Here is a 20,236-nt window from a genome sequence, read left to right as displayed (position 1 = left end):
TTTTTTCCACTATACCAATCTCTCAGGCCAAAAAGAATAGATCTGTAAAGTACATAGAGGAACAACTATTTTAATTAAAACAGTATAAACGAGCCTGTTTCTTTTTATTCTGGGTGCAGAGTAGGCATTTGATGACTGGATTAAAAACAGCACATGATGTATTATCAATTGCAGTTCCTGGTTTACATCTCTAAGTAGTAGAGAGTGAGTTATTTAAACTGCTCTTTTTGATAAATGCATTTTAAAGAGGGCTTATTCTTCCAACGAAAACTTAAGAACAAGGTTCATCATTTTTAAGACAGTTTCAATTTGAGGCCTAGCACATCATGCTTAAGAGCTGGCTTTTTCCACACGCGAATGATCCTTTCTCTAAACTGGTGCAAACCACACTTTGGCTGCCAAACTTATGAGTCAAAGACCCTGGGGGCTTTTTGTAGCCTCCCAGCCACAGTCCAGGAACCATAAGCTGTTCCACATGAAACAACCAAACACGGTCGCCCAAGCCGAAGTCCCGCTACCCTCAAGCCTTCTGTATAAAAGGCAAATGAGAAGGCAGCACCCCTTTCTGCTCCCACCTCCTTCTGCTCCCACCTCCTTCTGCTCCCGCCCCCTTCATGTCTGTAGCAGCCAATCACTTTTCTCTGCCGTGTGGTCGGCCTCTGGAATTGGCCAGGGACTGGACCGGCGCGGAACTACTGCGCGCACAGGCGGAGCGAGGAGACTTGTCCGTCACGTGCGGCCGCCCGGCCTCTCGGCCTCCCCGCGCGCCTGGCGGGGTTGGGGGGCGGGGACCGAGATCTGCTGCGCCTGCGTTGTGGGCGTTCTCGGGGAGCTGCTGCCTTCGCCGCCGCCGCTGCCGCCGCCGCCGCTACCACCGCGTTCGGGTGTAGAATTTGGAATCCCTGCGCCGCGTTAACAATGAAGCAGAGTTCGAACGTGCCGGCTTTCCTCAGCAAACTGTGGACGCTTGTGGAGGAAACCCATACTAACGAGTTCATCACCTGGAGTCAGGTACGGTCAGGCCACGGCGGCCTCTGAACCCCCTGAATAACCGCCCCCTCACTTGCTCTCCTGCGGGGTGGTCTCTTGCGGCCTTGGGGCTCGCCGCTGTCTGCGAGGCCCGCAACGCGGGGCCTTGGTGTTCGGCCTCGCAGGAGACCCCCTGTATTGTTCTCTCGGGGAGCCGTGGGGGCCCGGCCGGCAGCGCCTCTCGCCTCAGGCCGCGGTGGGGGAGGGGCGGCCCGCGCGGGGCTTAGCGGCCCAGGCAGCCCCTTAACGGTCCAGTCCGCGTTCGGAACCGGCCCGACGTCGCGAGGGCAATCGGCGAGCCGAGGGCGCGAGAGCCACTTTACTGCACACTCATCCTCTGTCCTCCCGCCCAGCTCAGGGGTTACAAATCGCGGAGGGGACAGGGAGCCCAGGGCCAGGATCATCGACTTGGGGCTTTATAGGAGGCGATCCTTACCTCAGCGACCGATCACCTCGTTCCTCCAACACCGCTTTGCATCTGGGATCTTAAGGAGGAGAGCAGCCAGGGAAATTGACAAATTCAAACGCAAGTTACTGGTTATCAGTTGGTTTAAAAAAACATAGAAATTAACAAATTCTTTGGAGATTCTGTGCTGTTTGTATAATCGGATAATTAGGATTGTTTTAATAAAGTACTAATAGGTGGTCAGTAACTTAGTAATGACTAAATTTCACTGAATAGTTACCAGCAGAGGGGCATGCCCATGTATTGATTATTGGTTTGATCCCAACTCTTTTTCTAAACAAGGATGACCTTAGTCCAGCCCCTTAACTTGTCTGGCCTAAGTTAATCGTTCATAAGATGGATGGGTTGCCTAGGTGACCCAAGACCTCTTCCAGTTCCAAATACAAGATTCTAGGCAGAATGATTGTTTACGTCCACAGTGCCTGTGCGTTAGAATACACCTTTAGGCTGTTGAAATCTTTTTCCTGAAGGGAAATGGTTAACTCTTACTGCAGATGATCACCTATTGAGGCATATTTTCATGTGTAGAGTTCCTGAGAAAAATAAGTGAAAACTACCTGCATAGTGCCTGGCACCTGTTACGTGCTGAGTAAATGTTATCTCCCCTCCTCCTCCTGCCTTTCTTTCCTGTTCTCTTCCTGTTATAGGAACCCTCAGTTTTATTTACTTTTGTCTTAACAGGGAGTTAACACATTATTAAGACCCTGAAGTTCTGACTATTTAATACCATAGTTTGCCTTGTGTTGTTATTTGTTCTTTTTTCCAGCTTCCTTCTAGGATTTAATTTTTGTGTGTTCCTTCCTTATGAGCAAACTGAGTTATCCTTTTACCCCCCCACTCCCTGCTTGGAGTTGAGTGGGGGGCATTGTGTGTGTTTGTATTAAGCATTTAATGCATTCTGTACAATTGTACAAAGCTAGGCGAAGATGAAAAAGCCAGCCACTAGCATGTACTTAAAATAAACAGATGTCTCATGCTTTTCATCAGTTAGAAGGATTAAAAGTTGACACGAAGGATCACCACAGACTGTTATTCAGAAATGTATTCATGTTAGAGATTGGACTGAGATTCTGTGCCCGTGAAAGCTGACTTTATCATGCCTTTTTGTCTTTTACGGGCCAGAAATAGGGTCTATACATATTGGCAGTTGGTTTTATCATGTCAGTGGTAGGCCTGTTACATTTTGATTAGTCACAGTATTTTAATAACATTCTTATTTTCTGAGCAGTGTCAAATGTGGAGAGTTTCATACTGATATATAAATCCATCATTCTGTGAGTTCTAAACCAAATAAACCACTTAAATATTTTTTCTTAATCCCATTATTAACTTTAAGCTTATGTGTTAACTAATTTTCTAATATACCAGTGGTACAATCAAAATGTACACTCAGATTACTGTTTGTGCTAGAGTCACAGCAGGTGTTTAATAATTGTTCGATGAATTAATGAAATCCCTTGAAAATGTAATGGGAGTGGTAGGAATGATGAAGATAAAAATTATGTTTGAAATGAATCTTAGAGATCATCTAGGTTAGCCTCAACATTGTATTAGATGAGGATTTGAGGCTTGGACTGGTGAGATTATTTATCCATAATTATATAGCTAGCCAAGGTTGGAAATGAGACCCTAACACAAGCTTGTCCAACCTGAGGCCCACAGTCCACCCAGGATAGCTTTGTATGTGACCCAGTACAAATGAATAGACTTTCTTAAAGAAACGTGAGATATTTTTGCAGTTTTGTTTTTAAGCTCATCAGCTATCATTAGTGTTAGTGTATTTTATTTGTGACCCAAGACAATTCTTCTTCCATTGTGACCCAAAAAATTGGACACCCCTAACCCTAATAGATTTCTGAGCCCCCAGATCATTCTTCCACCGATAGGACTAGACATAATGCAAGTTGACACCATATTTAGTTTTATACCAAAAATGTTGCTTGCCATAAGTCAGTGAACAATTCTGAATAAATGTTGTCTAGGGCTAAGCCTCGTAGCTTAGACAGCTGTCTCACTCGTGCTTTCCATAGATTTTTCTAAAAGCATTGCTAGCCTGAAAAGTAAAACTTTAACAATAATGTTAGGTGGAAAAACCAAAATAAGTTGCTTTCTTTTTTTTTTTTTTTTTTTTGATGAATAAATGAAATTCCTAGAAAATGTAATGGGAGTGGTAGGAATGATGATATAATAGTCCTCAACAGGCTTTGAAGTTCTTGGAGACTATATCACATTTTCTTTTTTTGAGTTGTTATATCACTCTTGTCACCCAGGCTGGACTACAGTGGCATGATCTTAGCTCACTGCAGCCTCTGCCTCCTGGGCTTAAACGGTTCTTACGCCTCAGCATCCCCAGTAGCTGGGATTACAGACGCACGCCACCATGCCTGGCTAATATTTGTATTTTTAGTAGAAACGGGGTTTCACCATGTTGACCAGGCTGGTCTCAAACTCCTGACTTCCAGAGATCTGCTCATCTTGGCCTCCCAAAGTGCTGACATTACAGGTGTGAGCCATTGGTGCCCAGGTACTCTCATCTTTTAAGTTGCTATTTATGGTGGTTTCTGGTTTCCTTCTAACTTATTGTGTTACACTTCTGTTGAGGTAATTTAGCATTTATACTATGAAAATCATTGAGAACTTTAAGAAGAAGCAGTTGTTTTGGGAACCACACAGCCTTTTGTGCAATTTTTTTTTCAATGGTGGAAAATAATTTATTTGTCTACCTTGAGTGTAAGGCAAGGGAAAAAAACTCTTAACCAACTGTATTTTGGAAAACTTCATATAATGTCTCTGGAGACTTAAATAATTTTAATTTTCCTTGAAATTTGCAATGTGACAAAATTGAAAGGTGAAATAATAGCTCTCACCATTAGATACAAGAATATAATATTCTGAACAATTGAAATTATACTTAAATGTGTTATTGAGTATAAAACAATACAAATGTCTTAGGTCCAGACTGTCTTTAGGAGAGCATACTGTGGCCGGGCGTGGTGGTTCATGCCTATAATCCCAGCACTTTGGGAGGTCTAGATGGTCAGATTGCTTGAGCTCAGGAGTTCAAGACCAGCCTGGGCGGCATGGCAAAACTCTGTCTCTACAAAAAAAAAAAAAAAAAAAAAAAAAAAAAAACAGAAATTAGCCAGGTATGGTGGTGTGCATCTTCAGTCCCAGCTAATTGGAGGCTGAGGTGGGAGGATGGCTTGAGCGGGGGAGGCAGAGGTTACAGTGAGCTGAGATTATACCACTGCACACTAGCCTGAGCAACAGAGTGAGACCCTGTCTTAAAAAAAAGGTTTACTTTTTTTTTTTAAGACCCTGTCTTAAAAAAAAATAGAAATATGGTTTACATATTTCTATTTTTTCCTTACTCTTCTGAAAAACAAAAATGAAAAGTTTCTTTTTTTTTTTTTTTTAACATTTCCTTTAAATGTAAAATTTCATAGAACTGTTACTGGCTTTGGTAGTCTGTTGCCAGAATCAAGTACAGAGATTATACTGTCAGACAACCTAAAACTGTTTTAAATGTAACAGTGTTCTAAAGAGAGGGCATGTATTAGCTTGGAAGCAACTGGTGAAACTTGATATTCAGAGATGAAGCCATAGAGGTTAAATAAAGTTATATAGTAAAAAACAGCCTTTACAGTTAATGAAATGTGATAATCAGTGTATGCAGAAGTGAAGCAGTATAAAAGAAGGAAAGAACTGGAAGGTCATTCTTTCATTAGTGTTGATACCTTTGTCTCTGTTCTTCAGTGAGAAAATGAAGTGATTTCCACCGAAGACTTTATACTCAGCTTTTCCTCCTTTTTGTGCCCTTTGGCATTCTCTACTTCTCTATCCCCCTCATGTCAGCAGAGATGAATTAGGAAATAGGTAGGAGGGAGAGAGGGCAAAAACAGAATTTTTCCAGTGTTTTCTAGCTGTTTTGGATGAATTTGAGCAGCAGGCCCTTGGACTTCACAAAGTACTAGTATTGTTTTGAACATCCCAGCAACCATTGCATTATTGCAGCATTTCAAAGTGAAAATAAGAAAGACTGCAAGTATGGGAGGCTAGGGGTAAAATCCAACTTAGATGGGCCTGCAGAAAAGTTGAAAGGTTGATTTTCAGGTATTTTTATTTGTATACATGAGAAAAAGAATGAGCTAAAGACTCCAAAGGAGTGGCTGGTGCATATATAAAAATTATAGATTGGTTTTTAAAGTAAGTCACAAATTTTTGTTCTAAAAAGTGTTTTGAAGTAATAGGGGGTAAATTATTGGATTATTAGGAATACTTTGAGTGTTCTAAACCAAGAGTGCCGAAAGGTTAATTTAGAGAGTAACAACTGTTTCTACTCTGGAATCTTGCTAACATTTGTGGGTAAGGTTTAAGGAGAAGTTGCCAATCTTTTCCATCTTACTCAGAAGTAGTTTTCTGTTCCTTGTCAAATACTTAGAGGGAGATTCTGTATTATATTGCTTGAACCTCAGAGGTTTAAAAGTCAGGAGGGTGAATTTTTGCAGCCAAATAAGTTATTTACTAATTTTAGAGTAGAGACTGAGGGAATACAATAAGCAGAGATAGAGCTATGTGAGTGAATGAGGAGTATATGTGAGAGAGAGTGAGCACAGGTATAAGCAAGAGATTATTGTCATCTCCATATTTTATATAATCAAATTGTTGAAATTCTAAAATTAAAATCCAGTTTATTTGGCCAGAGGCTCATTTAGTCAGTCACAGATACTTGTGAATCTGCTATAACCTGATAGTATGCTAGGTACTAGGAATTCATTTAGTAGTGAAACAAATGCCTACCTTTATGGAGCTTACATTTGAGTGGTGAATATCAATAAATAAAAACTTAGCAAATACAAGCCAGTTGTGGTGGTGCATTCCTGTAGTCCTAGGTACTGGGGAGGCTGAGTTGGGAGGATCACTTGAGCCCAGAAGTTTGAGGCCAGTCTGGGCAACATAGTGAGACCACTGTCTCTTAAAAAAAAAAAAAAAATTTAAAAGCAAGCAAAACACAAATAATATAATTTCACTTCGTGATAAATGCCTTTAAATAAACAATGTGTTGGTTAAGGTCCAATCATAAGTCAGAAGCCACAGGTACTTTCAAGAGGGCAAGTTTAGTAGAGTTACTGACTATATCAGGGAAATTAAAGAAAATCCAAAGAACACAGGAAAAGTTTTAAGAAGTAGCTATTACTAAACAACAACAACAACGAAGTAGCCATTACTGATAAGGCTGAGATAGAGTGCCCAAGTTAAGAACCCTTTTTGCCAAGGCTAAGATCCTTACCTTGCTGGAGAAATATGGCCATGTCTCAGTGACTAGCAGAGAAGTTCACTGATGTTGCACTGGTGGAACTTACTGGAAATGTATCCTTCAAAACTTGCTGGGAAATATGCCCTCTAGGTCAGGGGTTGGCAAACTACAGTCCATTTGCCAGCTGTTTTATAAATAAAGTTTAATGAGAATACAGCAATGCCCAGTCTATTTACATATCGTCTATATCTGCTTTCTCATTATAAAAGTAGAGTTATAATATTATAATCTGCAAGCCTAATTTACTACTTGTCCCATTAAGAAAAAGTTTATAAACCCCCATTCTGGAGTACCCTAAAAAATTGTTTATGGAGGGATGTCTTGTTAGAGATACTCTGCTTTGAAACCTCCCAACGGAGAGGGAGCACCAGGGAAAGCTAGTGGCCTTTGAGTGTTGCTGACCACCATTAATATCAAGAGCTAGACACTGGAGAATCTGCCTCCGCTGAAGAAGCCTGCCAAGGACACATGAACCAGGAACAAGAACTCCTTTTTCTTGTAGTATCTCTCTAATATTCCTTGCTGACAAAACTTAACATCATGGCACCTAGAAAAAGAAAGATGTTTATTTAAGGGACCTAGCTCTATGATTGTAGAGCAGACAATGAAGAATGAATTTGGAGCAAGAAATTGGTAACTGGCCCATAAACAGACTAGGATTTATGGATATTTTAGGCAAGGTAATGAGGAAAGCCACTCCAAGGAGATGATGTTTGAGGAGAGGTCTTAATGATTAGAAAAGATGGGCCAGACAAAGGGAATGACAAAAGGAAAGGCCTTGAATGTGGCTGTTCAAGGAAGCAAGAAGGCCCATGTGGTTAGAGTATCTAGGGAATAGGAGAGTGAGGGTGGGGAGGTAGGCAGGAGCAGATGGTAGGACCCTAAATCTGTAGTGAGGAGATTGGATATGAGTGGACCAGTTAGAAGACTATCACAGTTTTCCTATGTGGTATTGAAAATATTGGTGGCTAAGACTAAGGTAGCAGCAATAGAGGTATTGAGAAGTAGTCAGCTTTGATACCTATTCTGAAGGCAAAGCTGCAGGATTTGCTGATAAATTGGCTATGGTTGGAGGAGCAACAGAATTAAGAATGATTCATAAATTTGATGTGAACTACAGGATAAATTCATTTGCTGAGATATGGGGGAAGATATGTTGGAGATTCTTTTTGTCATATCAACTTTGAGATTAAAAATTGATCTATAGTTGTATTTGAAACGATTTAAAAATTGTTTAATTTTTCTTAAGTTTGATTGACTACTTAGTCATATGGCCACACCTAATTTCAAAAGGGCTAGGGAAGTGCAGTGCCATAAAAAAATAGGAATATTTCTGAATAGCTTGACTGACTTCCACACTCCATAATGTCCAAGTGGAAATGTTGAATAGGTGGTTGAGTATAAGACTTTGTCATTCAGGATGGAGTTTGGACCTTGTAACTGGTAAAGCCATGAGACCAAATGAAATCGTCTTCTGTGAAGATAGAAGGAACTGAAAGATGTAGTATTCCAACATTTAGAGAGTGTGAAGACAAAACCCAGCAAAGGAGGCTGAGAAGGAACAATGAAAAAGAAGTTAATGACAGAAAATGGCTTAGGAAAGAGATCAACTGTGTCACATGCTGTTAGGAATATTCTTATATATCTCTCCGGGTATATATAGGCAAGAGTTTCTTTAAGGTCTATATACTTGCATGAATTGCTGGGATATAGGGTATGAAATGTTTAACCTCAAAATAGTGTGAATTATTTTCCAAGGAGATCAAACCAGCTTATTCTCCAATTAGCCATGTATGAGATTTTCTGTTAATCTGCTTCTTCAAAACTGTGTATTATTGTCATTCTTCTTACTTTTTACCCATCTAGTTGATGTAAAGTATTGTCTCAGTGAGGTTTTAATTTACATTTTCTTGATTATTAATGAGTTCTAAAACCTTTTCACATTTGTTGGTCATTTCTGTTTCCTGTTCTGTGAAATGTTTGTTTTGCCATTTTTCTATTAGTCTTCTATTACTTGTGATAATTCCTGTATATTTTGCATATTCATTTTTTGAGTTTATGTTTTGGCTCTATCTTTCAGTTTGTAACTTTTTACCTTCTTTGGATGAGTATATCTTAATTTCAGTATAATTAAATACATCAGTCTTTCGTGTGTTTCATACTTTTTGTTCCTTCAGATTGTTTTCTTCTACCTTCACTAAGGAGAGAAAGATGCTTTTCCGTCTTCTGAAAATTTTAAAGATTTGTGTTTCATATCTAAGTCTTAACATTTATGTGGAATTGATTTTATATGTGGTTTGAGGGATCCAATTTCACTATTTTTCATATAATATCTAGTTGTCTATCACCTTTACTGAGTAGTTCTTCATTTTCCAATGATGTATATTACCACTTCTGTCTTACATCACAAGTTCATATAGATATTGTCTTAATCAATTGGGCTGCCATAGCAAAATACTATAGGCCAGGTGGCTTGAACAACAGGAATTTATTTTTTACAGTTCTGGAGGTGAGGAAGTCCAAGATGAAAACACTAGCCATTTCTGTTCTGTATTCAGGCTTTCTCTGCTTTGCAGACAGCTGCTTTCTCCCTGTGTCTTCACAATGGTATAAGGAGAGTTAGAGTGTGTGTTCTGGTCTCTCTCTTCTTTTGTGTTCTTATAAGAACACTAAACCTAACTTGGGGGTTCTATCTTCGTTACCTACTGTGGTGCTATATTACCTCCCAAAGATCCTACCTCCAATAACATCGTATCATGAGTGAGGGTTTCTACATAAATTTTGGGGGACACAAACATTCAGTGGTTTTGTTTCTGGAATCTTTAGCCATTCAATTGGACAATTTATCCTGTGCCTGTATTCTGCTGTCTTAATTACTATAGCTTTAGAAAAAGTCTTAGGTAATCTATTCTTCAGGAGTGCCTTAACTATTTTTGGTCTCTGCTCTTCCACATGTTTTAAAATCAAGTTCCATTAAAAAAACAACAACAAAAAAAAAAACCTGTTGGATTTTTGTTAAAATTGCATTAAAACTATATGTCAGATTAGGGAAAATAGATATCTGTCTGTTACTGTATATTCTCACGAATAAGGCATATTTCTAAATTTATTTTGTTGATTTTTAAATGTTTGCTATTAGGTGTTGTGCATCTTTGTTCATTTTCTTCCTAGATAACTTATAGATGTTGTAAATGATGTTCTTGATTTAAAAATAGATTTCTTGCTGTTGCTGTTAATTAGAAATACAAGTAATTTTTGTATATTGGTAATAAACCAGTGAGAAAATTGTTTTATTGATTTCAGTTTTCTGAGTACATCCATAGTATCTGTGATTGACATTCATTTTCTTCCTTTCAGACCTTTATGCTTCAGTTTTTCTTTTGGCCATAACTAAGAGTAAATAGAAGCAATGATCATGGGATTCCTGCTTTGTTCTTCATTTTTAAAGGGAATGTTTTTAGTGTTTCCCCCTTAATAGCAGTTAGAATTGAGAGTTTTTAACTTAGCTTTTTTCTTCTTTTTTTTTTTAAATATCAAATGCAGATGGGTAACTTAGTCGGGAAGGGACTTGCTAGAATGAAAGACACAGGAAAGATTGACTTTGGGGGAAACAGGAAATGGGTTTGATTGAGAACATACTGAGTTAAAGAACGTAGTGTAAAAAATGTTAACAATTGTAAATTGAAGTGTGCAGTTTGAGATGATCAGGGACAGAGGTGTGGATGTGTTTATCCTCATATAAAATAAAGTCAGTAGTAAGATACACTACTATGGATGAGATTGTCGAAGGAAAGAATATGAATGGTGCCATGATGAAGGATAAAAACCTGGAAAACATAGCTACTTCTTATTTGATAGGTGGAAGAAAATTAAAAGGAAATAATGAGAGAGAACAGACTCGATAGTGTTTAGCATAAAAGTCCAGAGAGTAGAACATTTAAGGAGGGGATTGTTGTACCAAATGAAATGCCACAGAGAAGTGTAGGAAGATCAAGACTGAAAAGAGGGCATTGAATTTGACATTTGACATTTTAGAAATCTGGTTTCAGTAGAGTGAGGGAACCAAAACCAGTGTTTAGTGAGAGTAAGTGGATGGTCCTGCGTTGGAGAAGGGGGGTTTAAAATGCCTGCTTGTTAAATTTTTCAGTTAAGGAAAAGACAAATGGGTAGATTGAAAAATAAGTAAGGTGTAAGAGAGAAAGTTCTTTTAAGATAGGAAAAGATGTATGCATTTTAATTTTGATAATTATCTAGTTGCCAATATTGGATATTGTCAAGTGTTTTAAATTTAATAAGGGAAAATTATTATTTCTTTTGCTGTACATTTCTTCAATTATGAGTCTGAGCCTCTTCTAAATATCACAATGTGTTTTCATAAAATATGTGTTTCTGTTAGGAAGAAAGTAGAGAGTAGAGATAGGATAGGAAGCTAGCAGTCTCCATGGATAAATTTATATTTTATCTATATGTCTTCTAGGTTTATTATGTCACGTCTCCAAAAGCTTGGTTTGTATAGAATGAGATGGCATTGAGCTATTTTTCATCTCAAATGGAAAATTTCTTAATCCTTTTCTGTTCTGATTATCCCCTCCATTTGAATGCCATCTTGACTTATTACCTGGTAAATTCTCAAATATATATGCTGCTTCATCTTATCCTCTCTAGTCAGTCTATTCATCTATTTAATTACACCTTCTTTTGTACTAAAATGTTAACAATATAATTTTATAATCTATATTGGGTCGGGTTAAAATACACGTTTCCATTGTTGTCAATATTTTCTTGCCTGTTGTTATGTAGTTATTTTTACAAATGAACGTAAGTATCTAATATTTGGTTATGATAGCATCAGTTCATCTTTACTCCACAAATCATTGTTTTAATTAATAGATAATTTAACGTATTGGTTAATTTAGAGAGAATTGACACATTTACAATACTGTATTTGTCTTCCTTTTATATTTCTATGGTTTTAATATTTTAAAAGTTTCTGTATATTTTTAAATTTTATTTTTAGATACTTAACATTTTTCTATTCTCATTGGGATTTTTTATTTCATTTTAGTTTGTAATTTTTTAAATTATGATAAATATAACATGAAATTAACCATTTTAAGTGTACAGTTCAGTGGCATTAAGTTAGATTCACATTGTTAGGCAACGATCACCACCATCCATCTCCAGAACAATTGTTATCTTTCCACGCTGAAACTTTATACCTATTTCACAATAACTTCCAACTCTTCCTCCCACCAGCCCCTGACAACCACCATTCTACTCTTTGTCTCTGTGAAATTGGCTATTACAGAAACTTCATATAAAACTTCATACTTTGTATGGTATTTGTTCTTTAGTGACTGGCTTATTTCACAGCATAAGGTTCTTTTCATGTTGTAGCTTGTCAGAATTTCCTTTTATAGGTGAAATAATATTTCATTGCATGTCTCTACCATATTTTATCCATATATATTTCACCATGTGTTGATAGATACTTAGGTTACTTCTACCTTTTGCCTACTGTGAAAAATGCTATTGTGAACATGAGGTACAAATATCTGTTCAAGTTGCTGCTTTTATGTTGTTGTTTTTTTTTTTAGTATATAGTTAGGAATGCTATGTGGTAATTATTTGTTTAATTTTTTAAGGAACTATCATATTGTTTTCCACAGTAGCCACACTGTTTTACATTCCCACCAACAATGCACCAAGATTCCAATTTCTTCACATCCTTGCCAGGATTTATTTTGTGGATTTTGGATAATCGCCATTCTAATGAGTGTGGAGTGGTATCTCATAGTTTTGATTTTTTATTTCCCTAATGATTTGTGCTACTGACCATCTTTTTATGTGTTTACCAGCAGTTTGTATATCTTCTTTGGAGAAATACCTACTCAGGTCCTTTGCTCATTTTTTAATTGGGTTGTTTGGGGTTTTTTTTGTCTTTCATTGTTTTTACATTTTAAGAGTTCTGTATTCTTGATATTAACTCCTTATCAGATATATGATTTGCACTTTCTTCTTCCCGTGGTTGCCTTTTCAGTCTGTTGGTAGTCTTTTCATAAAAGTTTTTAGATTTGATGTAGCTCCGTTTGTCTATTTTTGCTTTTGTTACCTATACTTTTAGTGTTACATTTAAGAAATCATTGCCAAATCTAACGTCATGAAGCTTTTGCCCTAGTATTGTTAAGTTTTCTTTAGCGCTTATGTTTAGGTCTTTTTTTTTCTAGGGAACTGGTAATATTTTATTTCTTGATCTAGGTGATAATTTTACAAATGAGTTCACTTTCTGACAATTCATTGAGCTGTACATTTACGGTTTGTGCACTTATCTCTATGGTCATACTTCAGTCTTTCAAGGTTTAAGAAAATCCAAATGCTAACAACAACAAAACTCTTTCCGTTATTTACCGACCACCCCTCATTTCTCCTCCTCTGTTAAATAGCCCTATTTAGCAGCTTCAGTACTTAGTAAATGTTGGTAGTCTTTAGTGCTGTTCCACTTCTCCTCCCACTCCAAGTACCTGGTCCCATTGCATTTCCTCGTCCTGTGATTGGGCAGGGTTGTATGACTAGTTCTGGCCAGTGAGTTGGAAGAGGAAATGATGTGTGTCACTTCTGGGCTACAGCATCCAATTGCCAGCATGAGATCTGTAGGATGTCTTTTGACCTCTGCTGCAGTGACATGCAATTTTTCAAGTTAGTGCTCTCCATCAGTCTCCGTCCCAGAGAGGATGACAGAGAGCCAACTCACAGTAGACATGAGCAACAGGCATGGCAAGAAATAAACATGTGTTGTTTTAAGTCACTGAGATTTGGGGATTGTTTGTTACTGCACTGATTTGTAGTGGAAACTCCTGGTGTGTTTGTGTGTGTGTGTGTGTGTGGTTTGCATGTTTATATCTCTGAAGAGTATACCAAGATAAGATATACTTTTACACAGATATATTAACTATACTCATATTTCCCTCCATGAAACAACTATTACCTGAAATATGGAGGGAAATATAAGTACAGTTAATAGATCTGTATCAGAAGGTTTTCAGCTTCAAGTACAAAAACCCAAGCTGAAAATTGCTTTCACAATAAGACTATTGTCTTTTTTTTTTTTTTAATTTTTTTATTGCATTTTAGGTTTTGGGGTACATGTGAAGAACATGCAAGATTATTGCATAGGTACATACATGGCAGTGTGATTTGCTCTTCCTCCCCATCACCTATATCTGGCATTTCTCCCCATGCTATCTCTCCCCAACTCCCCACCCCCCACTGGCCCTCCCCTATTTCCCCCTGACAGACCCCAATATGTGATGCTCCCCTCCCTGTGTCCATGTGTTCTCATTGTTCAACACCCACCTGTGAGTGAGAACATGTGGTGTTTGATTTTCTGTTCTGTCACAGTTTGCTGAGAATGATGTTTCCAGGTTCATCCACGTCCCTACAAAGGACACAAACTCATCATTTTTGATGGCTGCATAGTGTTCCATGGTGTATATGTGCCACATTTTCCCTGTCCAGTCTATCATCTATGGGCATTTGGGTTGGTTCCAGGTCTTTGCTATCGTAAACAGTGCTGCAGTGAACATTCGTGTGCATGTGTCCTTATAGTAGAACGATTTATAATTCTTTGGATATATAGCCGGTAATGGGATTGCTGGGTCAAATGGAATTTCTATTTCTAGATCCTTGAGGAATCGCCACACTGTCTTCCACAATGGTTGAACTAATTTACCCTCCCACCAACAGTGTTAAAGTGTTCCTGTTTCTCCACATCCTCTCCAGCATCTATTGTCTCTAGAATTTTTAATGATCGCCATTCTAACTGGCGTGAGATGGTATCTCAATGTAGTTTTGGTTTGCATTTCTCTAATGACTGGTGATGATGAGCATTTTTTCATATGTTTGTTGGCCTCATATATGTCTTCTTTGAAAAGTGTCTGTTCATTTCCTTCGCCCGCTTTTGAATGAGCATGTTTATTTTTTTCTTGTAAATCTGTTTTAGTTCTTTGTAGATTCTGGATATCAGCCCTTTGTCAGATGGGTAGACTGCAAAAATTTTTTCCCATCCTCTTGGTTGCCGATTCACTCTAATGACTGTTTCTTTTGCTGTGCAGAAGCTGTGGAGTTTGATTAGGGCCCATTTGTCTATTTTGGCTTTTGTTGCTAATGCTTTTGGTGTTTTGGTCATGAAATCCTTGCCTATGCCTATGTTCTGAATGGTTTTGCCTAGATTTTCTTCTAGGGTTTTAGGTCTTGTGTTTAAGTCTTTAATCCATCTGGAGTTAATTTTAGTGTAAAGTGTCAGGAAGGGGTCCAGTTTCTTCTTTCTGCACATGGCTAGCCAGTTTTCCCAACACCATTAATTAAACAGGAAATCTTTTTATTCATTTTAAGTTAGTTTTTATATACGGTATCACATGAAGGTCTAACTTCATTCTTTGTATGTCAGTACCCAGTTTTCTCAGCACCATTTGTTGAAAGGACTGTTCTTTTCCTATTGAATGATCCTGACACATTTGTCAGAAATCCTTTGGTAGGGTTTATTTCTGGGCTATTTCATTTCATTGATCTATATGTCTGTCTTTGTGCCAGTACCATGCTATTTTGATTATTTTTGTAGTGTTTTCAGTTGTTTGTTTTTTTTGTAGAGAAAAACACTAGTGACTTTTACTATTTAGTAATCAGATAGTTTACTGAATTCTTAAAGGGTTTTTTAATTGATTTTACAGAGATACAATTATGTCTACTGCAGATAGTTATAAACTGCTGCTTCCTCTCAAAGTCTTTTTTTTTGTTGTTGTTATTAATTGTACTAGTTTTAAAACAATGTTAAATAATTATGCTGGCTACATATCGTATTTCTTTTTCTCATTTCTGCTTTAATGGAAATTCTTCTAATATTTCACCATAGAGTATGACATGGCTCTTGGTTTGAGATATATTCCTAAACTTTTGAGGTTGACATCAAAAAGCTTAGTTGCAATTTGCTACTTAATTGCAATTTGTTTCTTGTTCTTTTTATCAAGAATAGAGTGTTGATCTGAAGGCATCAAGGAAGGACTACTCATGACAGTTTTGAGGTATATAAATATATCACCATGTGTCATAGGAGCTTAACTTTTGACCTTTTCTTTTTTCCCCCCCACAGAATGGCCAGAGTTTTCTGGTCTTGGATGAGCAACGATTTGCAAAGGAAATTCTTCCCAAATATTTCAAGCATAATAACATGGCAAGCTTTGTGAGGCAACTGAATATGTGTGAGTATGGACAGCAGTTTATTTGGAGTAGATTTTCTTTCGAGTACTGTTATCAGCTACTGATTAAACCATTTTTTTCTCATTAGAATGGTAAAGAAAAACATATCCCATACAAGCACTGCCAAATTTTGACATGTTTATTTTAGTCATTTAAATTTTTAAACTTTTTCAGATGGTTTCCGTAAAGTAGTACATATTGACTCTGGAATTGTAAAGCAGGAAAGAGATGGTCCTGTAGAATTTCAGCATCCTTACTTCAAACAAGGACAGGATGACTTGTTGGAGAACATTAAAAGGAAGGTGAGCTATTGTGAACATGAGCTAATTACAGTATTGACCTGGAGTGTACTTAGCCAAGATTTTTATTTCACCTGTTGAAAGTAAGAATGTAGAGAAATACACAACTGTTCCTTTTTGGGATGAATTAGACTTAGAAAGTTTTAATTAATTGTTTCCCTTTATATTTTCCTAAGTTATTTTTTAAAAAAAGTAAGTTCCTGCTAGAATATCAGCACCCTGGAGGGCTTCTTCTATAGTTTGCTATTGTATATCCAGTGCCCAAAATAAGTCTCTTCTAATAATATAAATATGCCCACATTATAGACATTCAGTAATACATTTTTAATGCATAATATATTTTGTTAAAATAAGATATTTTACTAAATCTAAAAGGGGTGGACCGTGAAAGAAAATGGCCTAGCATGAAGCTATTACTGCATAAATTTAATTAAATGTGGAATGTAGTAATAAAGAGGCTTGGGGGAAATTGCAGGGAGCTTGGCAGGAGGGGAGCAAAAAAGACCTGAAGATATTCCTGCTTCACATTAAATTTTTTGTTTGTTTAAAGTAGATTATTCCTTGCTTCCTCTCCTATTGAGCTGTGAAGTTTATTCTTTCCCTCGAATTTCATCCCAGGCGTTTGGAACCAGATCTTACTTCCTGAACAGGCTACGAAAACCTCATCGTATAGGGAAGCTTTGAATTACAATCATGGGTATTTACTGTTTTTTTGATTTTCTAAATTTACTTTTTAAAAAGGTTTCATCTTCAAAACCAGAAGAAAACAAAATCCGTCAGGAAGATTTAACAAAAATTATAAGTAGTGCTCAGAAGGTTCAAATAAAACAGGAAACTATTGAGTCCAGGCTTTCTGAATTAAAAAGGTAAAGTTTTATTTCCAAATAAAATTTTAATATGGAAATTGGGTATGTGTCTATGTGTGTTGAGTTTGGAGGTTATCTGATGTTTTCAGATCACTTTGTTGAAGCCAAGATCAAAGATCATTTTTCTGCAAGTATTCATTCCCCTTACTTTGATTTGTGGCCATAGACTTTACCCTAATATTGTTTTAATTATGATAGTCAGAAGATATAAACCTAAGCATATCAAAACAGTTTGATGTATAAGTTTTAATGATAGACAGTAGATCTTTAAGATGATGTAAGAAATAGGATTCTACTTAGGTTAGCTCATATGGTGTTCACAGACAGTGAGGGCATATGACATAAAAATGCTATATGTTACCCATCCTTTGTTTAATGGCTATCTCTTAAGACTTCTGTGTGGACTAACTCTTATGAAAAAGTAGGAAACACAAAAAAAATGGAAAATAGTGATACAAGAGAGTTGCCCTGCTTGATACTCATTTCATGTAGATTTGGAAAAGTATTATTCAGACCTTTTAGCTACAGAAAGATGCTTCATTTTATTTTACTACATTTCTTGGTACCGTATTCTAACTTGCCATACAATAACTTGTATATGAGAAGATGGTGTATTGCTCTTCTTAGTAAGTAGTTGGAATTTTTCTGTATCCTAATAGATGCCAAGGGCTTGCCAAAGTTAGTTTACGTATTCTCTCTTCCAAATCAAATGTGGAACATTACTTTAGTTAATCATAACTCAGGTATCTTCATTAAAAGAGGAACCTTGAACTTTGATTTCTTTTTTGAATAAGCTTTAGGATTTCACTTCTGTGTATTTAACCACTTGCTTACTGTATGTCTCTTGTGTATACTAACTTTACTTTGAGCCAGTTCCTTGGACCTCAGTTTTAGCCCTTAAAGAAAGTGATCCCCAGATCTTTTTTTTTTTTAAAGATAAAGTCTCACTCCGTCAGCCAGGCTGGAATGCAGTGGCACGATCTTGGCTCACTGTAACCTCTACCTCTCAGGTTCAAGTAATTCTTGTGCCTTAGCCTCCTGAGTAGCTAGGATTACAGTCTCCCACCACACCTGGCTAAATTTTATATTTTAGTAGAGATGGGGTTTCACCATGTTGGCCAGACTGATCTCAAACTCCTGACGTCAGATGATCCACCTGCCCCAGCCTCCCAAAGTGCTGGGCCTATAGGTGCGAGTCACTGTGCCCAGCCAAAGAAAGTGATCCCCAAATCATCTTCTGTGTCTTGTCTTCTTCCTAACTTTTTTTTTTTTTGATACACAGTTTTACTCTGTCACCCAGTCTGGAGTGCAGTGGCTTAATCTCACCTCACTGCAACGTCTGTCTGCTGGGTTCAAATGATTCTTGTGCCTCAACCTCCCTAGTAGCTGGGATTATAGGCATGTGCCACCACGACTTGCTAATTTTTGCATTTTTAGTAGAGATGGCATTTCACCATGTTGGCCAGGCTATTCTCAAACTCCTGACCTCAAGTGATCCACCCACATCAGCCTCCCAAAATGTTGGAATTATAGGTGTGAGCCACAGCATCTAGCCCTACTTATCTTTATTCAGTAAGAAGATAAGAGCATTTTAAAATTTGAGTCAGAAAAAATACGGTAGTTACTCAGTAAATATTAAAGAAAATCTCCTTTTGTATAGCTTTATGTGTAAATCTCCAGTTCCTTTTATATTAGTTTGGATTAAGAAGATGACTTGTGGAGATTAAAGATGGAAAATTAAAGCATTTAGTAGGTAGGGTATCTATCATGTCTTTTCAGTATTATCTGCACTGCTAATATTTAACACAGTGCAGTTTCAATTAAAAAAAGCTGAATGAAGAAGCTGTTAGTATTTGGCAAGTTACTGGTTTGTTATTGGATATGCTTTTTCAGAATAACATTTTAGTGGTTTACGTATGCTTTTGTTTGAGATAGATCTTAATTAAAATAGTTTTAGAATCTGACAGACCTTAGTTTGACTTCAGTACTTACCAAATTATTTGTATGATCTTGAACAATTCCCCTCAAGTCTCTGTACCTCAGTTTCCTCATCTATAAAACAGATAGTGACTTATTTCTTGGTGGTTTTTAGAGAAGTTTTAAATAAGTAATACACATAAAGTGGTTAGCATAGTGCCTGGAGTATAGTAAGTGCTGGGTATATATCACTACCCTTTGTTTCCTAAGGTGGTTAGGAAGGCCTGAATTCACTTGGTAGCCACAGTTGAAAGATTAGCTTATTTTTTTAAGCAAGAAGTAATGAGTCAGATTGTCAAAAGTGTAAATTGCCGTCTACTATATGGATGTAGGCATATGTCTTAAGTTTTTACGTATATATTGCCATGAGTAGCAGAAAATACAATTAAGGAGAAATGATTCTGGGGCTGGGCGTGGTGGACCCATGCCTGTAATCCCAGCACTTTGGGAGGCTGCGGTGGGTGGATCACCTGAGAGGTCAGGCATTTGAGACCAGCCTGGCCAATATGGCAAAACCCTGTCTCTACTAAAAATACATACAAAAAATTAGCTTATTGTGGTGGTACATGCTTGTAATCCCAGTTACTCAGGAGGCTGAGGCACAAGAATTGCTTGAACCCAAGAGTTGAAGGTTGCAATGGCCTGAGATTGTACCACTGTACTCCAGCCTGGGTGACAGAGCAAGGCTTCATCTTAAAAAAAAGGAATGATTCAGGAGTTGTGTCAAGGTAGTTGTCATTCCTGTGTAATTGAACCAAAGTTCTCTTGGTCTCAGAAAAAATATACAGTAAAAACAAGTGTAGTTAATTTATCTGGTATCCTTAATTAAAGATAATGAGGCCTGGTTTTCTGACTGATTTTTGTCTGTTTTGTTACTTAATAAATTATAGTGAGAATGAGTCCCTTTGGAAAGAGGTATCAGAATTACGAGCAAAACATGCACAACAGCAACAAGTTATTCGAAAGGTAAGAAGTTCTTTTCCCCAGGACCATAATTTGCATTTGTTTAATGAGTACTGTTTGTGACCCA

At 37.3% G+C, this 20,236-nt stretch overlaps 1 protein-coding gene across 2 annotated transcripts in view; it reads left to right on the top strand.

Annotated features, from left to right (window-relative positions):
• The first annotated feature begins 720 nt into the window (after positions 1–720).
• Positions 721–20,236, top strand: part of HSF2 (heat shock transcription factor 2) — a 35,172-nt gene continuing 15,656 nt past the window's right edge. For both annotated transcript variants that reach the window (XM_032274908.1, XM_032274907.1), the window contains exons 1-5: positions 721–1,011; positions 15,958–16,066; positions 16,239–16,366; positions 17,105–17,229; positions 20,097–20,172. In XM_032274908.1, the coding sequence (XP_032130799.1) occupies positions 919–1,011; positions 15,958–16,066; positions 16,239–16,366; positions 17,105–17,229; positions 20,097–20,172 (531 nt within the window). In that variant the 5' untranslated portion in view covers positions 721–918. The remainder of the gene's footprint in view (positions 1,012–15,957; positions 16,067–16,238; positions 16,367–17,104; positions 17,230–20,096; positions 20,173–20,236) is intronic.

This window comes from Sapajus apella, unplaced genomic scaffold (assembly GCF_009761245.1).
Source record: "Sapajus apella isolate SASKATOON/1434 unplaced genomic scaffold, GSC_monkey_1.0 scaffold6, whole genome shotgun sequence".
NCBI classification, from domain to species: Eukaryota; Metazoa; Chordata; class Mammalia; order Primates; family Cebidae; genus Sapajus; species Sapajus apella.
This window is presented reverse-complemented; position numbering and strand designations above follow the sequence as displayed.